The sequence below is a fragment of the Heptranchias perlo genome, chromosome 31 (genome assembly GCF_035084215.1).
Source record: "Heptranchias perlo isolate sHepPer1 chromosome 31, sHepPer1.hap1, whole genome shotgun sequence".
Classification (NCBI taxonomy): Eukaryota; Metazoa; Chordata; class Chondrichthyes; order Hexanchiformes; family Hexanchidae; genus Heptranchias; species Heptranchias perlo.
Window position 1 is genome coordinate 14,404,956 of NC_090355.1, and position 27,504 is coordinate 14,432,459.

Genomic DNA, 27,504 nt, shown 5'->3' on the forward strand with positions numbered 1-27,504 from the left:
GGGGAAATAGTGACCACAAGTTAGGCTTAAAGTAAGAACTGAAAAGAATAGGGAAAAGTTAAAGATAAGGGTGCAGGACTGGAAGAAGGCAAAGTTCAGCAAGGTAAGAAGGATTTGGCCCAGATTAACTGGGCAGAAAAGTTAGCAAACAGGAAACAGATCAGTAGTGGAATATTTCAAATATCAGATGGATGAAGTACAAAATAAATATGTTACCATAAGGTGGAAAGGGGCTACATTCCATGGATAAATAGATTTAAAATTAAACTGAAACTTGAAAGGGAGGCATATGATCAAATTAGGAGTAATAATACTAAAGAAAATCAAGAGGAATATAGAAAGTGTTGTAGAAGGTGTAAAAGGAGGTCAGAAGGGCTGAAATTGAATCGGTAAAAAGGCTAGCAGAAAAGATAAAAGGCAAGAGTAAGGGCTTTTACAATGATATATAAAGTGTAAGAATAGTTAAAGAGAGGTTAGAATCGTTCTGGAATGAAGGAGAGAGGAGTCTAATTGTGGTGGATCAAAGTATGGCAGCGATATGAAATAAATATCTTGCATCAGATTTTACACATGACGGGAGAAATGAGAACATGAGTGTTCTGGAGGTGGATGTAGAATAATTGTTAGAAATAAGTAAAGCAAAGGAATTAGTTCTGAAAAAATTGCCAGAACTCAAGGTGGATAAGTCATAAGTCACAAGGCCCAATGGCATGTGCCCTAGGCTGTTGAAAGAAGTCAGAACAGGCTTTGGCCATAAGTTGCTGTTCTCTTCAAAGAGGAAAATTTGCACCACTGGACTGGAGAGTAGCCAAGAAGGTAGAGGAAGATAAACAGGGTTTTCAGGGAACAATTAGTCTAACTTCAGTTGTGGGAAAACACTTAGAATTCATAATTCAAAATAAAATTAGTGAACATTTAGAAATGCACAGGTTATCAAGGACAGCCAACATGAATTTTTTGAAGGCAATATGACAAATGTTATACTTTCTTGAAGAAGTGACCAAGTGGGTAGATAATGGTCTCTGATGAAAGGTCTTCAATCTGAAATGTTAACTCTGTTTCTTTCTCCACAGATGCTGCCTCACTTGCTGAACTTATCCAGCATTTTCTGTTTTTATTTAGGATAATGATAATGCAGTGGTTGCTAACTTATGCTGGGGTACGGTCCATAGGTACCAGCCGCCCTCTGATACCTCACTCAAGCAGCCATTTTTCATATATAAGCCTAGCTCCAGGCTAACACTCCAGTGCAGTACTGAGGGAGTGCTGCACTCTCGGAGGTGCCATCATTCGGATGAGATGTTAAACCTAGGCCCTGTCTACCCTCTCAGGTGGACATAAAAGATTCCATGGCACAATTTCAAAGAAAAGCAGTGGAGTTTTCCCGGTGTCCTGGCCGACATTTGTCCCTCAACCAACATCTCTAAAACAGATCATCTGGTCATTATCACACTGCTGTTTGTGGGAGCTTGCTGTGCGCAAATTGGCTGCCACGTTTCCTGCATTACAACAGTGACTACACTTCAAAAGTACTTCATTGCCTGTAAAGAGCTTTGGGATGTCCTGAGGTCATGAAAGGCGCTATATAAATGCAAGTCTTTCTTTCTTTAGATAGTGCACGTAAGCAACCTATTAGATCAGGGTGGGCATCATAATTGAGCCTAATCCTATCTTTACCTGACATTCATAAACATGAGCTTTCCTGAAGCAGTCAACGGATCACAATTAGGAGCAGGAGCTCCTGGTCAGTATAACTCAGTTCGACCTTGTGCAGTGTTTTTACGAACTGGGATTTGCGCAGAGCCCGTCACAGTTTTCTTCACATTTACCATGGTATACCTGCTTTTTTTTTTAAGAAGGACCTTGGCCTGATTGTGATGCAAGGTCCCAATTTTAAAAAATTGCCTCAAGTAAGGGAGATTACTGTATATGGTTGCAAAACAATGTCCTATTCTGTATTGGCAGGATTAAAATTTTACAAACTAGTTCTCTGGGTAGTACATCCCATTTAGGATTAGTCTTATTGAGAAATCAGATTGAGTCAGCAAGGTCAACACGGAGGGCGGAGGAGACAAGAAATATGGTCTCTCCCATAGGAAGAAGCATTCTGTTGTGAATTTTCTATTTTCGAGCAGCAGATGACTTGACAAGCAAATACTTGACAAAGAATTTGTAAGTTATTCTAAAAAGAATGAATAAATTATTGAAGAGTACTCCCCCCATAGTAAAATAGAGTTCCTCTAAGTGCAAAGGTAATGCCAACATTTAGGCATACTGAGGTCTCAGTTTATCAGTTTTCACCAGAACCTCAGGAAATGTTTTGTATGAATGTTTTTGAACTAACTAGAAGCAACACCGCTCTTACACATGAAAATGGGCTTAATAGGATAGTCCTGCATACTTACACAAAGCCTCTGTGAGCCACATAGGCTGATCATAGTGGACAATTGCAACACAGAGCGTGTTAAGTCCCACCACGCAGAGAACAATCCAATAGAAACTCTGCGATTTCACCATGCGTCTAATGAAGAAGCGAAATCTCTTCTCTTTCCTCCGAAAATAGGAGGAGCTCTCATTTTTAACACTTTTCAGGCTGGGCCGAGTAAATCCTGTGAAAAGAGATATAAATTGAAACAATTGTAAAATTCAGTATAATTGTAAATGCTTCAAATCAAATGAGACAATATTCTTTATAGGAATTTGTTCTATATCACTTCAAGCCCATAGGTTTAATTTTTTTTATTTAAGCATTGAATAGATTATTCAGATTTATTGGAATACTGTGCAGAAAGTGTGCTGTAACCAAGGACTCCTTTTTGTAAAACATCATTTAAACTCATCTGTGACTGCTTATTTAGTCGCAGCTCATAAGATGGTGCTATTTAAATAAACATAATTATCCATTCACTCTCTTTCTAACAAACTACTGTCAGTTAATTATTCATGACAGCACTAATTTGCGCAAATGTCTCTTTGATTATCTGGTTGACAGTGGAATTGAAGGTCGTAGGAATAAGTATGGATAAACAATCAGATACTCTGAAGGAACCGATGATCCCTGTAGTACTGGTATGGGGAGGGGAGCGGTGTTGACTGTGGAGGGCAGCTGGTCAGGGCTAAATAATTGTGATGCTGGGATGCAAGAATATTTCGGAGTTCTGCTTGATTTGCGGACCCGAGTTTGAATCTAGCGTAAGGAGTGTTAGAATGGAAGACTCCTGATAGCTCTCAGGATCCCAAGTGGAATGGGTTTTGGGCTATCGCAGGTCAGTTCCAAGTAAGCACAAATAAACAACACAATGCAGCTCATAGCTTAGGATCAATTGGTACTTACTTCCCAATCTCACCAAGATTCCTTATGCATAACTAGTATGGGCAATGGGTCTCGCATTGATGTAGTACATGGTGCATTTCTGAGGTTCTCAGACATAGGAACAGGAGTAGGCCATTCAGCCCCTCGAGCCTGTTCCACCATTCAATTAGATTATGGCTGATCTGTATCTTTTAACTTCATCTACCCGCCATGGTTCCGTAACCCTTAATACCCTTGCCTAACAAAAATCTAGCAATCTCGATTTTTAAATTTTCAATTGACCTCACCTTAACAGCTTTGTGGGCACATTGTTGAAGTAATGTAAAGGGAATTCCTGCGGAACAGGCTTGAGGGGTTGAATGGCCTACTCTTGTTCCTACGTTTATCCTGCATCTAACCCTTGCTACAACTAAGCCTGAAGTGCTTGATGGCAATAAAGTAAGAAAGTACTCAGTATTCCAACACAACTATCCATCACTCTGAGCAACATAAAATTCACAAGAAAAGATGATATTTTTCCTCATCCTGTTTTGTAGTTATTTTCCACCTGGTATCATGCATCACTTCTGGACAAGTACCAAGGCCTCTGACATTGGTGCTAGAAGCATTGTGGGGGATAGAGTGGCAGGAAACATTCAAGGTCAGTAAAATCTAACCTTCTAATATCTCCAATCTTCTTTCCCTCCCTCAGGGAGGCTGCTTCCAATTGACACCTGTCAGAAAACCAGGCTGAGAGTGAGAGCTCATTGTGGGGATGAGTCCAGGTCCTCACTCTCTCTGAGTACATTATTTTACCAGCTGTCTGGTACTCCAACACATCGTTAAAGTATTTAACTATTGCTGTAAAATTTTCTTTTATAAAGTTGTCAATTTTAATATACAGGACCAAAAACAGTCAAAGCTATAGCCATGCCTAAACTGGCCACAAATGACCATGACACAACATCCACATCATCATCTAGTATACATTGTACTATTTCATGCCCCATGTTAAGATTCCAATTTATTTATTCTCGCAGCAAGCTTTAATTGGTTGCTATCGCAACATAATACATTGAATATTTAAGTTCATTCAAAATTGAACTGAGTAATTTTGTTACTTAGGTGATCATTTATTTTTCAGACAGTCCCCCCGCATGGCCATTTCCTTAAGAATTCCAGAAACAAACAAGAGGCATTCACATATCAAGCTTGGTAAAAAGCGGAACATTTTTATGAATAAATGAGATGATGAGTTGGTGTTCACATATAATTGCCTCTGCGCTGATTCTCAAAGGGAAACTATTCTGACAGAAGACCCACACTGTTACAGAGTTCACAAAATATTTTCAGTTATGCTGATGCTACAGTTTGCTTTGTGAATGCACAGTTTGGTGTACAGAGAATATCTCTGAAAGCTTAATAGGAAACAGATTGAAGTAATAAATTTACACTCCAGTGGTGCCCAATTGTTGCCATTAATCCATTATGTGTCAAATTTCAAAAAACATTTTCAAGAAAATGCATTTTGATATCAACTTGCTCAACAATTTTCTACTGCAGTCTTCCAGCAAGCCTGAGAAACAGAGGCTGCTGTAGAATACAGCCAAAAAAATTGAACATCAATAGAAGAGTGCCAATGAGCAGTGGAAGGAAGAAGCAAAGTAAAAACAAAAACAATGACATAGAATGAAATTTCTGACATTCTCCTCCAATTAAAATTTGATGTACATTTGATTTCCTCACATCCTGCTGTAAAAGGCAGCCAACTTACTGCAGGATAACTGACCTGGGCTCCCTTTATATTTATTAATACATAATCAGACGAATGGGCAGTTCTCTATTCGTCCTTTTTAAATACAGTCTCTTTCTGATAATTAGAAGCAATTCAATTCAAATTACGGGGTAATTCAAATTTGATTGTGCTTAGAAATAAAAGTCTACAGTGCTATTTTGTTCCAATTGCCTTATTTGAATTACTAGATAATTTAAATGCTTCAGCACAAAAAGTAACGGAATTAACAGGAGTAGACTGTACTGCGGAGAACCCTCATGATTAATCTCAATTTGCTGAGATTTGTTTTATTAAACAATTTTTTAAATATTTAAACTGTAATAAAAAGGGGAAGAAAAGCAAATGATTGGAAGTCTTAACTGCACACTTGGTTTTGCAACTGTGCTTTGCAAACATTGTACGTGACTGGTCAATCTCTCGTGGTGTTCCACACACGGAGTAAAGACCAAGTGTGGTTTTCAGAAGAAGTGAGCTTAATGGGCAGGGAATAATTGGAGCAGGATGCACAGACATTGTGTCTTAATTTTTATTCTTCCATTATAAATTCCTATGTCTACATTGATAATGGAAACAGCCTCTGTAAACTTGTCATGCTCCAGCACCTCCATAGGCAGGAGGGTATAATTACAAATTGACAAATTTACAGAGGCACTTGCCATTATAAATGTATACAGAGTAATTTATAATGGAAAAAGTTGACAGGAAGTGTGAACAGATGGAAAATTTTAAATGTATTATAAAGTTGGACTATTATAATTCCATGAGTTAGTAGTGTGGGCCTACTTTCACATAAGCTGCCTCCAACAAGTTATAACTGACTATTCTCTGTCATCTTAGACAGAATAACAAACCTCAAAATAGATCAGGCGACCGGCCCAGATGACATCTGCCCGATTGGGTCATTAAAGATCGGACAAGTGCTTTGTGAGCCCCTTGCCTGTATCTTTAACAGTTTGCTAGAGTCGGGGACTGTTCCCTCAGACTAGAAAGATGCAAATGTAGTTCCAAATTTTAAAAAGGCTGATGAGGCAGAACAAGGGAACGATAAGCCGTTAGTTTGACTTCAGTCATAGGTCAGATGCTCGAAGTTTAATGGTGCTCACTCTGACCTGTGTTCCTGCGTGTTAGCGAAACCATTCCACTAAGGAGTAGGACTATATTACAAAACGAAGCCTTTATATAGCAGATGGGGAGTCCAGGTTAGAAGGAAAGTGGATGGTGTGCACCGGGAGTGAGTACCAATTCTGGCCGAACGTAAATGAGTGGCTTCTGAACAGAAGCTATTATCGGACAAGAATGGGGCGCTTTGAATGGAAGAAAACAAAACCCTTGAAAAGGAATAAAAAGAACATCGAAAAGTAAATTCACTGAGCCCACACTCACAATAGGGGGCCTCGGTTGAAGAGAGCATAGGTTGGAAAAGTAGCGCTACAGTGTTGTATTCCTATCCCTGATCCTTGCTCCCTTCAGGAAAGACTCCCCGCTGGGATCACAGGATTGCTGAATTTAGCCTGGAGAGAAAGAAGTGCAGAAATGTGGTGACAAATAACGCATTTGGAAAGAAGTGGTGCAGCCAAAATGAGTCCGCTGGGAGGGAGCACAGAGGAATGGAGAATGTGGAAAGAGGCAGCAAACGAAGAAAAGATGGTGACAGACTTGGAGAGGCATGGAAGGGAAAGCTCAAGGCACAATAAATGTAATTTGTTGCTTCTGAGCAGGTTAACAACCCCTCCACATCTATCACTTCTTTGGTGTGCACAGCATAGTGGGACTGAAATGAAGAAGTGAAAATAAGTGGAAAGTCTCTAGCACATTTGCAACACCTTATCATAATGCTGCGATTGTCAATTGTAACTAAAATCCATGGGGTTTGAAAGGATGTTATGGGATATTGGCGTCTGAACATGCAGCACATCTGTATGAAGTTCTTTGCTCCATTAAAACAGGGGGAATTTCATACAAATGTGTCAAGCGCTCACAAGCTGGCCATCTTTGTGCCATTATTTCAAGTGATCTGAATGTTGGGAATAAATGTTGTCCACGAGGTAATCTTGGATTCTGATGTTTATCACTATCATTAAAAAAAATCACACCAAAAAAAATAGCCAAAAATGAAATGTTGGTGATATGAGGTGCAGAAATAATTAAAATAACACTAACTGCTGCTGGCGTCATCTATAGAAACTGCTGCAGGCTTCGGATCCGCTCCGGCTCCTTAAAAAAAAACAAAAAAAGGAAAAAGTGCAGCTCTTTTTTTTAAATAAAAAAACATTTTTATTGAAATGTGCTGTCTTCTTCATACTAAAATCTAAACCCAGAGAGAGCATGCTGCATGCAGTCCACACGTCCTGTCATTGGCTCTAGATTCTCACCATCTCCATCTCCACACTAGTGGTTAGAAAGGACTTTTAGAGACTGGCTCTATTCTTCCAATCCAGGGCAATGTTTGTTCTAAATATTGTGCCCATATGATGGTTTTGAATGCCATTGTTAGTTTCAGGTTAGCAGTGCTGCACTATATATCTGCTGGTCTGGCAGCTTTTATTTCCAACTTTACTCTGCTTTTGCTTCTGGGCCACTCCGAGCTAATGGGCAAATAGAGCCTTGATTTTTCTCGTCAGTTTTCTCCCCTTATCTCGTATAACTGCTGACCCTTGCCCGGGTACAGTTCCACCAGCATGGGCAGCCCTGCTATACCTTGTCCAAGAGGCCAATCTTCATATTTGAGACCGGGTAGTCAATATTGCCTGCTGATTTGAGCATTGTGGACATCAAAGCTAAACCTACTTCAATTCTCACCGATGGGTTTGATTCCCTCCATGCGCTATTTTTAGCGCACTAGTTAAAATGTTCGCTTAAATTCCTGTCTGTTTTCTTTTTTTCACCCCTCCCTCCTCCCTAGACCAGGGATGCTGAGACCAATTGTGGCACCTCAAAATAAGGACATAAGAAATAGGAGCAGGAGTTGGCCGTACGCCCCCTCGAGCCTGCTCCACCATTCAATAAAATCATGGCTGATCTTCTACTTCAACTCCATTTTCCTACCCTATCCCCATATCTCTTGATTCCCTTAGTGTCCAAAAATCTATCCATCTCAGTCTTGAATATACTCAACCACTGAGCATCCACAGTACTCTGGGGTCAAGAATTCCAAAGATTCATACTTCTCATAGAAGAAATTTGTCCTCATCTCAGTCCTAAATGGCTGACCCCTTATCTTGAGACTATGACCCCTCGGCTCAACCGTTACCAAGGCTTGAGATCTGCTAACTCAACACAGACTGGAGATTGAACCTCCAACCTTCAGGTTTGCATTGCTCAAATATTATATCAGGTGTCGCAGCTGTTCTTCAAAATCATGCATTCATGTCAAGTTTAATGTGAAAAATCGCTTGCATTGCAAGCAAATCAGTCTGGTCAAAGATATGCATATTCTTTTATAATAGCCTCTGGTACAGGAGCAGTTCCACTGGGGAGCTAAAGGCAAATTTAGAACTGACAGAAATTCATTCTCAGATGGGGCTTAATTACCTTTTTGATATCACCAATTTTCTGTTCTTTAATGACAAGGAAACAATATTTTATCATGTAGTTTAAGGCAACCGACTGTGCCTTCAACAGCTGTCAGACTCAATTTAAACTAACTGAGGGAAAGCGGCATGGCATCATAGAAAGTGCATAATCAGGAAACTAATTTACTAGGTTAGACCAGTACATTTTTAGGAATGTCTCTCAATGTCTGATAACACTGGCAGTCTTGTCTCTCTTTGTAAATCTCCCTTTCCCTAACTCTATGCAGCTTTGATTCCATCACTCCCTTCTCTTTAATTGGCACTGTTTTGCTGTTTTACAAACTTTTACTCTCTAATTGATATACAATAAAAATCATCCACACGATCAAATGCAAATTAATTTAGTAGCTGCTGCCGTGACCACAGGCAGGATTTTCCCACTCGAGTTCTACTGGCTCACCAGTTCTAATAGGGGTTGGGTGTAATCCATTAACATGGAATTGAGAGGATCCGATGTATTTCCCATCATTTGCATCTCTAGCAACACAGGACGATCAATTCCATAGTCTGAATCAGTTAGACAGGAATTTTAAGAAAAAAAATCACCTTGGGACCAGCCCCAGAGGCCACCAACCATGATGCACTACTAAGGTCCGTCTCAGCCATCTTGCATGCAAAGGTGGGCTTTCCAATAGAGATAGGAATCCCACTGTGAGCGTGCTGAAAATATGTAAAATAGGCTTACCACAGCAGCAGAGCAGTGGAGCAGGCTCAAAGTTCACCCCGCCAATGACCTGCAGAAAACCCCAGCCTACATCTCCACCGCTACTGCAGCTCTTACAGATGCTCAGGAGCAACCTTGCACAGATCAACATTTTAATGTTGATCTTAAATATTAGAAATGAGTTATGAGATCTTCCCACAAAGGATCAGCAGCTCTCAGATACCTCAACCAAGTGGGCATTTTTGATCTGCGAGGCTTGAGGGGTATCATCACTGAGACAAACCCTGTGCTCAGCCAATGTCCAAATCTGCATCCTTCCAGCAGGAATCACTGGAGAGCAATCATGAGCAGGAATCCTGACCATTTATGCCCAACCCGAACCCAGGGATGCGAAGGCCAACTGCACCACCTCAGTTGCCACTCTAATTGGGGTCAACTCACTCGGTACAGACGGGGCTATGTGTTATCACTCTCAGAAGTACCACTAGTCACTAAACCATTCGGGTAGCTCACCTGGGAATGAAATAGACATTCACAACAGCCCATTGTCTTCTGACCCTGCCACTAAGATCTGGGGGCAGTAACAGAGCGGCGAACAAATTGCTACCAATCGTACTTTGTGAATGATCATCGTGAAGGTTGCAAATTTACATACTGACATCTCCAATCAACCCAAACACACTGACTGTTCAAAAAAATACAAATTCTAATTAGATTTAGGTGAAAATTATCTTTGTGAAATTACTGTAGCTGCAGAAAAATACTAGGCTCACAAGAACTCTTAAGCTTTGTGAGAGGCAGAAGAAGAATTGTTTATCATTGACTGAAAGCTTTTAAGTACAAAAGCTGGTTTATAGCTGAGAGTGAGCTTCTCTCCCAGTAGACAAACCAAATTAGATAGCTGTGTAGCACAAGCTTTCATAGCAAAGTGCTTTCCTGCATTACTGTCTTATGGTGTATAAATAAATATAAATAAAAAGAAAACATCCTTATATTTAAACTAAAAAACAAGATACTGATCCCTGAAAGTGTCAGCCTTGGCTCAGTGGTCGCACTCTGAGTCAGAAGGTCGTGGGTTCAAGTCCCACTCCAGAAACTTGAACATATAATCTAGGCTGACAGGTCAGTGCAGCACTGAGGGACTGCTCCACTGTTAGAAGTGACTTCTTTCAAACTATAAGGTGGACATAAAAGATCTCATGGCACGATTCAAAGAGGAACAGGGGAGTTCTCATGGTGTCCTGGCCAACATTTATCCTTTAACCAACATCACTAAAAAAAAAAGAGATCATCTGTTTGTGGGGCCTTGTTGTCCGCAAATTGTTTGCCTACATTACAAGTGGCTCACTTCAAAAGTACTGCATTGGCTGTGAAGCATTTGGGACATCCTGAGGTCATGAAATACACTATATAGATGTAAATGTGTTCTTTCTTTGAAGGAATGATGTATAATTTTATGGGGGATGATGCCCACCTCCTGAAATATACCTTCATTGTTATAATGATATCCTTCTCTACCCACCTCAGATATTTTTCATCCCTCATTGCTTGTTGCTCACAACCCTGAAACTCTTTCATTTAAAAAGGGCGGGTCGGTCTGAGCCATCAGTGCCAGTTGCATGCAGCTGGCAATCATATTGAACTAAAGTATTAAGCAAAACACATTTGTCTCTCTGCACCACTAAAATGCCCCCCCTTAAATGCATTGCTTTTGTACCACATTCCAGTGAATAACAAGGCTGAAAACTGAAAATATTCACCTGACTGAGGTACATGGATTTGAGTGACAGGCAGCCTAGGATTTAAACCCATGACGATCAACTGCTGTAGAGCCTGGACTACCAGGCTACCTCCATCTATTTCAGTGAGATATGGACTTCCATTAAAATAACACTCGCAGATCAATGGTTTTTGCCTTGCAGTATAAAGAAAGCTTACAAAGTGAATTCTTGGATGCTGTGGATGGCACTGTGGGTTAACCAATGGGATCACTGCTAAAGTCAAGGCTGGAAAACATATTTTGGGCATATCCACCAAGCATCTGGCAGTGTCTAAACATCCAGGTCCTCGGGTATTAAAGTGAAGCCCATCCAACATTGCAGTGCTGCCATGATGGTTCTTTGCCACTTCCTCTGTCAGCAAACTAGTTCACACATTCTCATAAAATCCATTTGTGTGCCATTTTTACAGACATTATCCATTTAAACAGATTGGCTAACAACATTGTTAAAATAACACACATAGGAATGCTATATGAATACGTTAGCCACTGTGCTACAGGGGGAGGTGAAACCCCTCCAAATCTATTTTAAAACGACCACTCCTTCTAGTGCTCCCATATGTCAATTGAATAAGTGAGTCTTCCACAGCCTGGCTAATGGTAAGTTGGAGAATATGCGGTTTGAAAATGACAGAAGCATATATTGTGTAATGTATTATTCTGTTGCTCGGGTGAAACCCTGTCACTTAAAGGCCACAAAATCTAATTGCTGAAAATAAGATCTTGAGATTAGTTAGATGCCTTTCTCTGAGGTCCATAAAAAGCAGCAGGAAATCACTTGCTTTCTTTCACTTTTTTTTTGTAGAGATAGCAAAAAGTTTTGTAGAGATGGCAAAAAGTTTGACATGTGAAGTGCGGCCTATATGGATATATATACACACACACAAATCCCACTATCCTTGCGTAGACATTGTCTCTGGAAATAACAATGCTCTATCATAAACATTAAAATAATGCAAATGACTGATTTAATAATAGCATCAGTAGAGATCGGACGATGTGCATTAATTATGGTCAATGACACAATACACATAGTTGTATTTCATTTCTCACAACAAATAGCATGGGGTATAGGGGCAGATATGGGAGATGGTGCTGGATCACAGTACTTTTTAAATAATACAATGAAACTGATCTAATTTGCAGTACTTTTCACATTTAACAATACTTAAATAAGGTCATATAACTGGTTGTGTTACGATATGCAGCAGTGATTTTATGCTATCAGGAGATGGCATTTAATTTTCGAGAAAGTATAATGAAAAATATATCATTTTTTTTTCTCTGAGCAATTGAAGGCTAAACTATTTCTCCTGCATGGCCACATCATAACCTGTTTAGCCACTCTGTCCTGCCCTACCTGACTCTCCCCTTCCCTTCTGAGAACAGTCCACTCAGACTCTCGCTGTTAAGCCAGGCTCAACGTGGCATGATCCACATTTCCCATCTTCTCTGAGTTCAGCCAGGTCTTGGAAATTAAATTTAAATAGAAGATTAAATAAAGGCTGTTTAGAAGAAAATACAGAACGAGAATCAAAAGGAGAAAGGGAACGATTAGAAAGAAGGAAGCAGCAAAGCAAATTCAGAAGGTAAAGAAAAAACACAAAATGAGAGGATTGGAACAAAATGTGTGACAGGCATAGGGAAAGCCAGAAATATAGAAAAAACATAGACAGAAATGTGACCAAACAAACTTACGCAGAGAGTGAGAAATATACAGAAAAGAGAGTGAGAAATATACAGAAAAGAGAGGAGACAGAGAGAGGACAAAGTTATAGAAAGAGGAAGACAGGCAGACAGAGCGGTGACAACAAGAGAAAGTATCTAAGAGCCATATAACGAGAAAAGGAAAGATTAGTTCTTAGCAATTCAGTCAATAAACCAATCATTTTGCATAGTCCTTTCAGATGCCTTAAGAACAGTGGATGCAAGGCCTCTATCACCTTCTCCCCAACCCTGCCTCTCCCTCACTAATGGATTTCAGGACTAATAGGAATAAAACAATGCCAACATGGACAGTTTTGCTCTTATTCTTAAACTGAACATGCTAAAACTAGAAGAATATTTAAAACTCTACATCCTGGAACTCTCTGGCAGCAAAACGTCTTTCAATACAAAGCTCGCCGAGGACATCACAACCCTCCAACTAAAATTAAATGAGAAGGGCTTCAAGGGATATTACTCACCCACTGAGGAGATGTCTGTGAAATGATCTTCTCCCTCCTCGGCGTTAATCAGGTCATTCTTACTCTTTTTCGTTGTTGCTCTCTTTAAAACTGTGTAAGCAACCAAATGTTACAGCGACGTCAATCTGCTTAGCTCCATCTTAATCTTACATGACATGCATTTATTACACAAAAAAAGGGTGGTTAGTTAAAATCAGAGCAAGCTCAAGATTTTTCCTAACTAGGAGATTTGTGTGTCCTCTGATTTTCCAATTTAAAATTAGTTGGTGGCGCAGCAGTTTATTAAGGTGAGTTCATCGCGTCAAATGTTACCAATAGATATCCTCTCTATTTTTGCATTGCTAACTGGAGGAACAGCATTCCTGCTTATCTTACAAGACATAGCTAGAATCATCCATTCGTTATTAGAGATCAAAACTGGTAGTCAATCACATATAAAGGTGTCTGTAGAAATTTTCCAGCAATCCACCACTTTGCATATTTATCTAATTCTACATACAGTGTGTTCCAGGCCATTTAGCATTCAGATCAATCTAGTGCTTTCAGTCAGTGTACACTGAGCTACAATAGCTGACCTGATGTATTTAGATCACATTAATATGCTCTCCAGATGATGAAAAGCTGCTTACTCTTAACAAAACATGTGATTTTTCTTGCAATAAAGAAAGGCTGTAAGCAGTGATGATTCATACAAATCTTTTTCAGAATTTGTCTTTTGAGTTCAAAAGCTGCAGAAACGGCACTATTCCAAGCTTCACCTCTAACAGTTTCCTACATTCAAAACTTGAAGTGTGATTATGAAGAGGAAGCACTCAAGTCAATACAAAGGTCTCGGCTCTTGAAAGGCAGAGCTTGGTGGAGCAGCTGCCTGTCCAGTATGCCAGACATGCAGTCATGTCTCAGAAGTGGTGACTGCTGTGCAGCAGGTGGGATTTCAACATGAAAACCTACCATCCAAACACAGGTCCGACATTTACAGCTCCAGTCAATCTGCTGGAAACCAAATCCTGGGTTGATGGTTTCTCACAACCTGGAGCCCAAGCCTTCTGAATTAGACTGCTGGATAATATTAACACCTTTGGCATTGCAGGTCTCTTTTATTAATTTATGACATTTCTCTAGATTTTTTTTCCCAATTATAATAAAGCAAATAACATCACCACCCCCTCTCGCCCAATTCATTCAAGCAGTTACCCTTCAGCCACCCTTGTGACACCTGTGCCAGTTGAACAAAATGTGGGAATCCCTCATATTCTGATATAAGCATCAAATCTGGAAGTAGGGATCCATTTCCTCCAGTTACAATACATATGTTAGTTCAAATTTGCTTGAACAGAACTGCATCATTGTTTGGGATGGGATGGGTGATTGAATAAAGTGCATTAATCTACTTTCCTGCCATCCCCAGAGCACTGGATTAACAGCTGAAATAAAATCGTGACCTGAAGATCATGACAGAAGATTTAAGTTTCTTTTCTTTTACCAGATCTCTTCCTCAGGCTGGACTTGCTCAGTGCTGATTCTGGATACCCATACATCAATCCTGCTGAACTCATGCAAAGTTGCAAACCACTGTACAACCATAAGAGATGTAATGAGTACTTTGCGTTTCAAAGTACTTTTCATGGATATCAATAGTCATTTGTCAAATTCAAGCGTCATGGGCTTCTCGGTGGGTCTGTTAATAATGTTGCCCAATGTGGAGTGGGCCACACAGGTCCTGAAAGTCTCGGGCTTGAACCCCAGTCATGCTGAGTTGGTCGATGTTAGCCTAAGTGACAGGCAGGGCTTCATAATTGGCCTCAGCGTCATTGCCTGAATCAGCCAATATTCCCCACTCTGATTGTTACCCAGTCATCATGTTGGCAAATACATGTTGAGATGTTGAGCGGATCAAGCTCAGCTGTGATGACCTTCACAGTCAATGCTGCCAGTCACCATCTAGGGTCACACTTAAAGAGTGACCATTTGGCACCACGGCTCATGAAGTCATGTAAACGCATTCGGGACAAATGAAATTCCAAGTATTTGGCAGTAATGTGCCTCATTAAGACAAATGTCTCCGGGAGGTTGTATGTGTGGAACAAATATAATAAAAGGGTGGCTGCATAAGGTTAAAATAACTAACAATGGCATAAAATCCATTAGGTTCATTCTTTGGAATAGCTTTGAACCAGGTGCTCTTTACCTATCACCACTGCAATTAACAGAATGTGCACATACCATCCAAAGCACACTTGTCTTCTGCATTCTTGTCCTCTTCTGCCAACATGACCTCCTCTAAAACAAGATGCAAGAAAAGAAGGCTGAAATGTGCAGTATTTCGAGCATTAGGTGATCCATTTGACAAACATAAAACTACTCAACTGATGAAGTAAATCTGCACGTGGCTGTATAGATTCTCGGCCTTCACTGTGGTTGTGAGTCGCGTGATAGAGTATAAATGCAAATCAACTGAACGACTGATGTACTTAAAAGTATACCTGTCTGTTCAACACATCAAGAAGACACCTTTCATTTGCATCCACTAGCTTCTGCAATTATAATATTTGCATAGATTTCATCCCTATTTGAGCCCTTTTCTGTCTCGTTGTGAGTTAACACATCTCAATGTAAATTACCAGCGTGCAGAGTAGCTAAGCAGAGCTTAAAACCGTTCTAAATCTCTGGTGTCAATGCAGACTGTATATGTTGGATCACAATACCAGAGAATATATTAAAATCCATCAAATGCAAATTATGGAAGTTGGAAATTCAACTTCAGCCATGATTTGAACCTTCAACAGTACAAACCTGGAATTTAGATAGTTCCCATACCATCTATGTACATGGGGATTAGGATGAGAATATAGACATTTAGAATGGGGAAGTGAGATAGTCATGCACTGGCTGTGGGTTGATGGGCTGAATGGCCTTTTCGTTCCAAGCTTTCTATGCAGCTATGCAATTAAATATCTAGTTTCTAAGACATCTGTAAGTACCTGACTTATAAATGTGACAGATACCAATCAGTGAATGCAATTTTTGGCAAAATAAGAACTTGTGACTCAAAGAAAATCTCTTGCTTTTCAAACACGGGCATTAAATATTCTACTGAACAATCAATGAGATTCAGGACAATTGGCTGCACTTTGACTAGGTTTACTGGTATTTTGTCAAAGGTTCTTTCATTTCATGAGAGTTATTTCTAGGGATATAAATTTTCATTTTTAAAACTTTCAGCTATGAAAAAAATATCTACAATATCACAACCACACATAAGATCACACTTTGGTTCTAAATTTAGTAATAGAGCATTTTGTTTCAAAAGGTCATATTATCCAAAAATTGAAGCCCACTCGTTATTTATTTTACCGTTTTCAAAATGAATTGCCAACCTCATCAATGGATTTAATTAATTCAATATGACAGGCACTGCTGTTTAATTTTAGAGAAATTCTATTGAAAAATGCTTAAGATTTTCCTCTGAGCAACTGAAGGCTAAAAGATCTTTTATTTCTTTGATAAATCTATAAGGTTAAGACCTGCTGATTTCTTTCACCTCATGTAAAATTTGAATGATTTAACTTCCTCCAAGTGCACAAAATGTTATAATAATTACTAATTCTGCAAGTGGAACAAATATTTTAATTGCTGTGGCACAGAACAGATTTTGTTGGCATGCCAATGTTCCATCACAAAAAACTAGAAAACTAGCACAATTTCTTTACGGAAATGTTAAACTGCTTTGAAAACAGCTATCGTTCTCTGCTGGTTGAGAGTGCTTGCCCTCATGGTGAGAATTATAAGCTTAGCTTTTGTAAGTTGGGCAGTTTTTTTTAAGCATCACAGCAAATAACAGAGAATTCCACGTCAGAATATGTTTCTCAGAAGGCTGGCTAGAGATTCAAGATTAAAAATAAACTTCAGTGGGAAAAAGAAAAAAATGCTTAAGAACAAAATAAGGAATGAGAAATGGTCATTCACTCATACCATTGGTAATTGTGTCAATTGGTAAATCAAATACCTTTATCTGATCATTAAAACACAAACTATTCCCCACAGTATACCAGAGTAAGACAGCATATAGCACTCCCTTATATTAATTTTTCATTATTATAACAAGAGATACTAAGCAGTGACTTTGCACAAGAAGTTTAAACAAATTTAGTGATGTTGTCTAAAGCAAGACAAAACAATGTTTCGGAGGACACTATTTGTGAGTAGAACTAAGCAAGGGGGTCAAACCTAGATAATCCTTATACAGACAACCCATAAAAAATAAGATTACCAGCAACCCATTGAGATAAGATCATTCCATCTCAGACCAATCAATACAAGTGCTTTATCAAAGATCCAAAGTAATCACTAAAGAGCAACACGGGAACAGAAAGTCCTGGAAATTCCTTTGAAGTTGAACTGGTTTACTGTTAAGGCATGAAGTTAAGCTAGAGCTGAGAATGAAAACCCTCCATATCATCTGTACTGTTACAGATAGATACAAATGATGGCCTTATCTCACTCTTGTCTTCAGTAGTGTGTTGTTGTGGGGTGTTCCAACTCACTGCCTTGACTTTTCCTTTACTTCCTGTTGGCTTTCCATTGTCCCACCACATTCACTTTGCTATTGCAATGGTTCCTCTCCCCTATTTGATGAAGTGTTAATTACTAATTATCAGTGCTCCCACTCCATAATTGGATTTTTGCTGTACACTGTTGTGTATTTTTCTGGATGCTTCATTCTGTACATAAGTGAGAACAAACTGAGAAAAGAGTGGAATCAGTTAAATTGTCCATGGTTCTCTTGCTTTATTTCCAACTCTCTCCTTTATCTCCCCCTCTGCCCAACTAGAGTACAGAAATCTGGCATCCCTCAGTTTGCCTGCTGTAAACCTATGACCTCCATATCTGTGAAGCGATGGACAAAAAAAACCAAACAAATTGGCCACTAAGATTCCCACAGACAATATGTGATACAACTATAAAATAATTATTGTAGTAAGATTACAAATTTTCTCAGAGAAATAAACATCCCAACTTTGAACTTTACAAGCTCACCTGCTATATGGATCCAGCGCAAGTATCTGTTGAATTCTTGTTCTATCTGTTGTTGTCGCCTTAATTTTAGAAATGCACGCCTGTTCTCCACCCTTTCCCGTTCTTTTGCAAACTCACTGCAAGATAAAAATAGAATTTCTCTTGCTTTGTGCAACAAAAGTGAGCAATCGAGTAATACTGTATGAGAGATAATTGGCACCTTTCAGGATTTTTTGACCATTTATCCACAGAGCGAATTTGAACAAAAGTGAGTTACTTTTAATGTTCGGTTTTTAAAAGCATAGTATATTCAGACGAGTTTAAAAAAAAGGCTGAGTCAGTAAGTAGTTAAGATGCTGATGAGTTAGCTCTGATGATGTTTCCCTGTAGACTGTAAATAAGCAATTTGTTAACCTGTCTTGGCAATCGAGAAAGTACAACATGCCCATTGCATTCATAGAATCATAGAAAGGTTACAGCACGGAAGGAGGCCATTCAGCCCATTGAGTCTGTGCCAGCTCTACGCAAGAGCAATCCAGCTAGTCCCACTCCCCACCCTATCCCCGTAGTCCTGCAATTTTTTTCCTTTCAAGTACTTATCCAGTTCCCTTTTGAAAGCCATGATTGAATCTGCCTCCACCACCCCCATGGGCAGTGCATTCCAGATCCTAACCACTCGCTGTGTAAAAAAGTTTTTCCTCATGTCACCTTTGGTTCTTTTGCCAATCACCTTAAATCTATGTCCCCTTCCGCCAATGGGAATAGTTTCTCTCTATCTACTCTGTCCAGACCCTTCATGATTTTGCATACCTCGATCAAATCTCCTCTTAACCTTCTCTGTTACAAGGAGAATAACTCCAGCTTCTCCAGTCTATCCATGTAACTAAAGTTCCTCATCCCTGGAATCATTCTAGTAAATCTCTTCTGCACCCTCTCTAAGGCCTTCACATCTTTCCTAAAGTGCAGAACGGGACACAATTGGATAGCATTAGATCCTTTTTTTCTGTGAAATGAGATTTCGACTGCAACATAGGCTGGTAGAGAGGCTGTTTGATATAGGATGCTGTACAGGTAGTCAGGCATTTAATGAGGAATTAGCTAGGACTTTTGTGGAATCTAAGAGGTCAGAATTGCTGAAAGAACTGTTAAAAATCATCTTTTTTAAGCCAAGTAAAACAACCCACTGATGTGGGGAAGCATGCATGTTCTTTATTTTCCATCATTAGGCAAAGACAAGGTTGTACTGTTTGAATTAAATGAGTTCAATCATAACTGCCATTCTGTATGTTCACTTTAACATGAAATAATGTAGCTATCAATTCATATCAGGCCTTATCTCCCCAAGTGTTCGCTTGTTGCACCTTCGGAAAGATTGAAGGAGCATTGATGGGAAAGACGCAAACATCCCAGAAGTGCATGCTATTATTACATCCCAAATTTTTAACAGTAATGGTCAATAATACTTTCTCCAAATGATCCAATGCTATCTTAATTTTAACAAAAACATTGTATATCAGTCTTGAAAATATAAGGTGAAAATATAAATATAAAAGATATAGACAAGATAGGAAGCAGAAGATAACATTTTGGGGGGAGCTGGATAGCTCACGAGATTGATTAACTGACTTTAAGAGTTTCAGTCCCAGCACTGCCTGTCACCTCAACTGGTCTAACTTTATTGGTAAAGTATTTATCTATTGTCAGTTATGTCGCTAGATAGGGAAGTATGTGGAAAAGAGTGCCAAGTATGACTAAACCTGACAATCAAAAAGTAATGGCTGGTCACACAGCACTGGCAATCACTGCAGGGAATCTTCGAACACTTCTCATTAAAGTAGGATAAGTGATGGCAATTGGTGCCAACCCAGTAAATGGGGAAATAAATAGTGTCAAGTTTTTTTTTTAAAAAAAACAAACCAATAAAAAGTATCATAAATACATTTGCATCCTGTCTTTTAGAGAATTTTAATCACTTTCATTTTATAATTTAGTATCTATTAGTGTAAAACACAAATTATTTTGAATCTTTCAATTTTCTGCGCTTCTCAAACTGTCAGGTTGGTAGTGCTGGGAATATTTATGCATTAATTGATGGCAGAAAGTACAATAGGGTCAGATACCAAGTAAGTTAAAAAGTAGTGGAATGTCCTCCTCATGGACCATAACAATGCGGACAAATCCTAATCCCAAAAGAGCACTCCCTTACTCACCAACAGGGCCAATTTAATCTAGCGTGCTTTCTTTTTTTGAAATGACTAAATTAGTGCATATTAAACCTTTTGTAAGGAGGATTTAAACTATGGATGAAGAATTTTCTTGGGAGTTAACTGAAGATCGTCCAAGTGATGTTTCTCAAGCTCTTTTATGACAGCCAGAGAAAAGAAACTTTTATCCTACATCTGTTCAAGCTGAATTCAATTTAAGGTCCTTGAGATGAAAGCTATCATCTCTCTTTTCCATCCACATGTCTTGCTACTGAATTTGAGAATTCTATCAATTCAAGATCCTGGTTACTCTAGGTCTTCATAAGGAAATGCAGGGGGAAAAAAATTGGAAAGGGGCCATTTTTGGGTGTAGGCAGTGTGATGTGTTATTACCCCACGGCCAATGACCCCTGCACAGGCAGGACGCAAGTTTCGGCCCACCCGAGGACTCCCAACAATCAACGGTCCATTCCAGGCCTTCCACGTGGAATCAAAGCAATTTGCATTTTCCACCACCAGGGGGAGCTCAATCTCTTAAAGGGAGGATGTTACTCAGAAATCTCTTAAAGGTAGCTGGTACCTGTTATTTGCTGAAAATAACAGTCTACTGTCTGCACGGCGTCTGAATGGAGATCAGACATCGTACACGTAAAACACAAATGCAAGTCCCATCCCTATGTTTACACACTGATGAGTTTTGTTAAAACATGGAATTAAGGTTGCACACTACTAAATCCCACATCCTCCGATCTGCACACCAGACCTCACCAATCTGCCGATCTGAGTTGGTACCAGGCCTGCGAGAGTGCATGCACCAAGGTTCTTTGCTGATGCACTAGAGACCTTGGTACAAGAGGTGGACAGAAGGAAGGACATCCTATATCCGCCAGGGTGGGGGGAAGTGGGGGGCAAGAGGCTCTCCAGACATATATCCAAAAGGCAGTGGGAGGCAGGAGGGGATGAAGTCAATGCCAGGCGCACAGCACATGAACATGGATGCAGTGCAGGAAGAAGTCCAATGCTTTGACATGAGTGGTCAAGGTGAGTGCGGTCAACTGTCAAGTGGCGTCTCCTACCAACTGCACCACGCACCACACCCCCCATTACCCACATACCAACAAACTCTTTCCATCAGTACTCAACTATTCCAACCAGATGCTTCCAATCACACTTACAAATTATCACTGTTGCAAGCCGCCCACCGACAACTCACAGGCCACACACACTGGCAGCTATTTAACCATGACAGGCACATCACCCAGACACACGTCCCACTTTCTTGCAGGAGAAGGTGGCGCATATCAGGAGGCAGCAAGTGGCAGTGGCATTTATCCCCTCGCGCCTGTTCCACCATTCAACGAGATCATGGTGCACCTGTGACCTAACTCCATATATCCGCCTTAGCCCCATATCCCCTAATACCCTTGGTTCACAGAAATCTATCAATCTTAGATTTAACATTCATAAGTGACCGAGCATCAACTGCCGTCTACAGAAAAACGTTCCAAATGTCTCCCACAACTTTGTGTGGAGAAGCATTTCCCAACTTCACTCCTGCATGTCCTGGCTCTAAATGTTAGGCGATGTCCCCGCGTCCTAGTATTCAAGTCTAGGTGACCTCCAAAAACAGTTACAAATGTCTTGGCAGTCTGAAGCAATAATCCAGCCACTAAACTGTAAATCCTGCATGGTCCCTTTAAATAGTGCTGGTGGGGGTCCTCCAGGCACTCTAAGACACGTTCAGATGGTCAGGGTTAAGACTATACGTTGAGTTGAGCGTTCAGTCCCTAAATGGTGTCTATCACTTTAAATCAGCGTTGCACACTGATTGCAGCCATTTTCTCCCTAATTTACATGATTCCAGCATTCGTTATCTTCGCCTGTGCTAACTCCTATACCAAGATGGCGTCCGGCGCACGTCATGCTGGAAACGTGCATGCCGTCCAAAACGTCATCTTGGATGTCGGAGAGACAGTGTAGCACCAAAACAATGGGCGCTACACAGCCCAATTTAGCGCCCTGCATGTGTCAATGTTGCAATATTCTAGTCATTCAATGTTAAAATGTTAAATGCTTCTTTTTTTTTATTTGTTCATGGGATGTGGGCGTCGCTGGCGAGACCAGCATTTATTGCCCATTCCTAATTGCCCTTGAGAAGGTGGTGGTGAGCCGCTTTCTTGAACCGCTGCAGTCCGTGTGGTGAAGGTTCTCCCACAGTGCTGTTAGGAAGGGAGTTCCAGGATTTTGACCCAGCGACGATGAAGGAACGGTGATATATTTCCAAGTCGGGATGGTGTGTGACTTGGAGGGGAACGTGCAGGTGTTGTTGTTCCCATGTACCTGCTGCTCTTGTCCTTCTAGGTGGTAGGGGTCGGGGGTTTGGGAGGTGCTGTCGAAGAAGCCTTGGCGAGTTGCTGCAGTGCATCCTGTGGATGGTACACACTGCAGCCACTGTGCGCCGGTGGTGAAGGGAGTAAATGTTTAGGGTGGTGGATGGGGTGCCAATCAAGCGGGCTGCTTTGTCCTGGATGGTGTCGAGCTTCTTGAGTGTTGTTGGAGCTGCACTCATCCAGGCAAGTGGAGAGTATTCCATCACACTCTTGACCTGTGCCTTGTAGATGGTGGAAAGGCTTTGGGGAGTCAGGAGGTGAGTCACTCGCCGCAGAATACCCAGCCTCTGACCTGCTCTTGTAGTCACAGTATTTATATGGCGGGACCAGTTAAGTGTCTGGTCAATGGTTGGGGATGTTGATGGTGGGGGATTCAGCGATGGTAATGCCGTTGAATGTCAAGGGGAGGTGGTTCGACACTCTCTTGTTGGAGATGGTCATTGCCTGGCACTTGTCTGGCGCGAATGTTACTTGCCACTTATGAGCCCAAGCCTGGATGTTGTCCAGGTCTTGCTGCATGCGGGCTCGGACTGCTTCATTATTTGAAGGGTTGTGAATGGAACTGAACATTGTGCAATCATCAGCGAACATCCACATTTCTGACCTGATGATGGAGAGAAGGTCATTGATGAAGCAGCTGAAGATGGTTGGGCCAAGGACACTGCCCTGAGGAACTCCTGCAGCAATGCCCTGGGGCTGAGATGATTGGCCTCCAACAACCACTACCATCTTCCTTTGTGCTAGGTATGACTCCAGCCACTGGAGAGTTTTCCCCCTGATTCCTATTGACTTCAATTTTACTAGGGCTCCTTGGTGCCACACTTGGTCAAATGCTGCCTTGATGTCAAGGGCAGTCACTCTCACCTCACCTCTGGAATTCAGCTCTTTTGTCCATGTTTGGACCAAGGCTGTAATGAGGTCTGGAGCCAAGTGGTCCTGGCGGAACCCAAACTGAGCATCGGCGAGCAGGTTATTGGTGAATAAGTGCCGCTTGATAGCACTGTCGATGACACCTTCCATCACTTTGCTGATGATTGAGAGTAGACTGATAGGGCGGTAATTGGCCGGATTGGATTTGTCCTGTTTTTTGTGGACAGGACATTCCTGGGCAATTTTCCACATTGTCGGGTATATGCCAGTGTTGTAGCTGTACTGGAACAGCTTGGCTAGAGGCACGGCTAGTTCTGGAGCTCAAGTCTTCAGCACTACAGCTGGGGTGTTGTTGGGGCCCATTGCCTTTGCTGTATCCAGTGCACTCAACCGTTTCTTGATATCACGTAGAGTGAATCGAATTGGCTGAAGACTGGCTTCTGTGATGGTGGGGATATTGGGAGGAGGCCGAGATGGATCATCCACTCGGCACTTCTGGCTGAAGATGGTTGGAATGGGCAACCAACAAATGTGCCATGATGATGAATGGTCACATTGCAAAGCAATAAACCAACTTCGGAACCAAGATGCAGAATCTCAGGCACAGACTTCATACTATACATTCTAAGATAAGGTCAAGAACATTTCACCAAATAATCCTGGAAGATGTTAATCAGCAGTTAAAACACAGAGGAGAAAAGCCATGATTACTAAAAATCTGAAATAAAAACAGAAAATGCTTTAAATACATGGCAGCTCAGTCAGCAAATGAAATTGTAAGAGAAAGCTAATCTTTCATCTGTAACCCTTCATCAGAACACTCCTGAGACATGAACCTATCCTTTCTCTTTCAGTGTTGACTCAGCTGCTGTGTATTTCCAGCTTTTTCTGTTTCTGTGTTGGTTGAACATACTTTATTGCACAGTTCAGGAAACTCAGACAATTCAATTCATGCCATGAATTCTAGTGATTGCAGTACTCTGGCTATTGCCCTTTTAAGATCAGCAAACTCATGTGAAGTGGAGAAGAGGGACTCACCTCTGGCCTGTCCGATTTAGTACATACATGGGTGTATTTACCACCATAGAAAATGTAGATAGTGAAAGCATCATTCATACTTACACCATCAACAAGGGCACTGTGCTCATCCCACTGTTGCAAGGATGACCAGTCACATAAGTAGCACATCGTTAAAATCCAGTCACTTTCAAAGTATAATTTTCAATTATCGGACTGTCATTAATTACCGATTTGTGAAAGATTAGAAAGTAATTAATAGTTAGGATGCTATGAAATTCCAGAAATCTTTTGTATTTTTGAGGAGGATTAATAATTTTACCAGCTTGTTAAACGTTGAAATAGTCAATTTAATAAAAAAAATTGAAAAATCTGACTCTTGTAGAAACCCTCCATTCCCCTCCCTGTGGTCATTATCATTTACATCTATTTTACATTCACTCAAATCTTCCCATTGAGCCTGCTGCAGTCACAGCCCTGTAGAGTTCAAAAGTTCGGTGACACCCAGGGGATGCTACAACTAATTTTTCATAATTAAAACACCTCACAAAATTGTTTAAAGATACTCCCTGCTCAACATAATTATATTTACAAATATTTTAATTTTACTTGAGAACACCGAGTGAGACTATATTGCAGGTCTCTTATATTTCACATAAGGTCTAGCAACAGCAAAGGTAGGCTGGGACTATTACTTGACAATTACAGAACCTTTGTAAACTGTTTAAAATGCCTTTTGTTATAATGTGATTGTTACGTTGAATACTTATGTTCAGATAACTTTTTATTTAATTGCAAGAGGTACATCAATGTATCAGGAGGTACTGGGAATATGAAGCATTGAGTCCACATGTGATCAGTTACAACACAGAACTGTTGTACTTGGATCTTCTGCCGATGGGGGGTCAGGTCATGTGCTGCCTCGTATCACTGCAGTGACATCCCTATGCTGCCGTGTGTTGCTCTGTTTAAAGGAAAGTATGAACACTCCAGAACGTGGATGAGTGTAGGCAATGAGCATCTAGGCCTGGAGCTTCCTTCCTCCTTAGGCGCAACCCTGAAGTTGCACCTGAAATTGCGGCAATTTTGGTAATGTCAAGTTACGCCCAAGTATCCTCCCAATCTCATTAGAATATGCCCAAACTTAAAATGGACGTAAATGGGCATAAATCAACGTAAATGATCAAGTAAATGCCAAACCCACACCAGTATATTTCTTCTTTGAGTATTAAATTTTAAAGTTTCAACTCATTTAACCATAATTCATGCACATTAGGCACAGCATGTTTAAGAACCTACAATTGTGGTAGCTTTTCCATTTTGAATGTGACTTATATTTTGCCATAAAAATGCATTCAAAGAAACATATAATACAGTGCAGGCTTGAGTGAGGATAATTTTTTTTAAACGCTCAAAAATTTGTAATTAAAAGACCAGAAAAGTGACTTTGTTTCCTGCTGCGTCTGAAAATCTGGTTGCAATGTTGAGAGACCTCCCTGAACAAACACAATGGGAGGATACTCGTATTTGAGAGTCGGGGGCGTGGCCAGTATTGTGCGGGGATTAGTTCAAGATGGAAGGTTTGATGGACGGACGGACAAGATCGAGGAGACTTGGCTGTATTGTAGTTACACAGGGAACTCACTTACGCCCAAAATTCCACAATCTTTTAAGCCACACAATTGGCTTGCATCCAGGTCACTAGTGTATCTGGGCGCCAATGCAGAGGAACCTCCAGGCCCTGCAGTTAGTCACAAGGTAGTTAGAAAACTAGAGGATGCTTTCAAACAGTAACTATTGTAAGTTAAATGCTTAATAGAGAGATTAACGCGGCTTTGAAGGAACAGAGACATCTGAGAAAAAGATGCTACAGGTAACACTGTATATCTGAAAGTCTAGATAGTCAATGTCCTAAGAAGCAGAAACCCTGCTGTGTATATTCTCTAATCTCAGTATGTAATACTAGGCCAAAGCACCTCAAAGAGTTGAGCACTTCACACATATCACAAAGTATTCCACTGGGACAACTAAAATAGCAAGCAATCCAAAATAAGTGGAGATAAATTGAAAAACAGAAAAAAGCGAGATAGGAAATTAATCATGTTCATCAAACCACTTCACTGCTGAAGTTGTTTTTGTCAAAAGTTTATTAATTCTACATTCCTTAAAGGCATTAATATATCAATCAGTGCAATAGGTTATTTTACAAGTTCCATTTTATTTTATTTTAGAATAAAATTATATGATGAATATATATTTTGATTTAGATGCCAAGTTTAACAGTTACCTTCCAGTGTTTGCAGGCAAAATATTTAAAAGAAGCATTATGCTTAAAAACCTGGTTTTGGAAAGATATTAAGGATGGTTAACAGTAATTGTGCTTTTCTCTCCCCAAACTGAGACAAGTTTTCATAACATTTAACTTATAAGTACTAAATCCGAGCTAAGTCATGAATTGGCATTCATGACAGTTATCAGCTGGAGCACTAGAGTTGGAAAATGCATCAGAACAAAATGCAACCTCTTGGGAGGGAAAGGAGGAGGAAGAAAAAAAGAGAACACTGGCAGGAGCAATGCTGTCCAGTTAAAACTAATCCAATCTTGACTTGCCATTGAAGGCAAATGGTATGTTGGCCTTTATTACAAGAGGATTTGAGTACCGGAGTAAAGATGTCTTACTGCAATCATATAGGGCCTTAGTGAGAACGCACCTGGAGT

At 40.4% G+C, this 27,504-nt stretch overlaps 1 protein-coding gene across 1 annotated transcript in view; it reads right to left on the bottom strand.

The window, feature by feature from the left end:
* The window catches only part of cacna1ba (calcium channel, voltage-dependent, N type, alpha 1B subunit, a), a 518,974-nt gene that overhangs the window by 148,753 nt on the left and 342,717 nt on the right, over window positions 1–27,504 (bottom strand). Inside the window, exons 10-13 of the mRNA XM_067969602.1 lie at window positions 18,327–18,442; window positions 15,513–15,569; window positions 13,290–13,379; window positions 2,406–2,609 (exon numbers count right to left, since the gene is read on the bottom strand). Of these exons, the coding sequence (XP_067825703.1) occupies window positions 2,406–2,609; window positions 13,290–13,379; window positions 15,513–15,569; window positions 18,327–18,442 (467 nt within the window). The remainder of the gene's footprint in view (window positions 1–2,405; window positions 2,610–13,289; window positions 13,380–15,512; window positions 15,570–18,326; window positions 18,443–27,504) is intronic.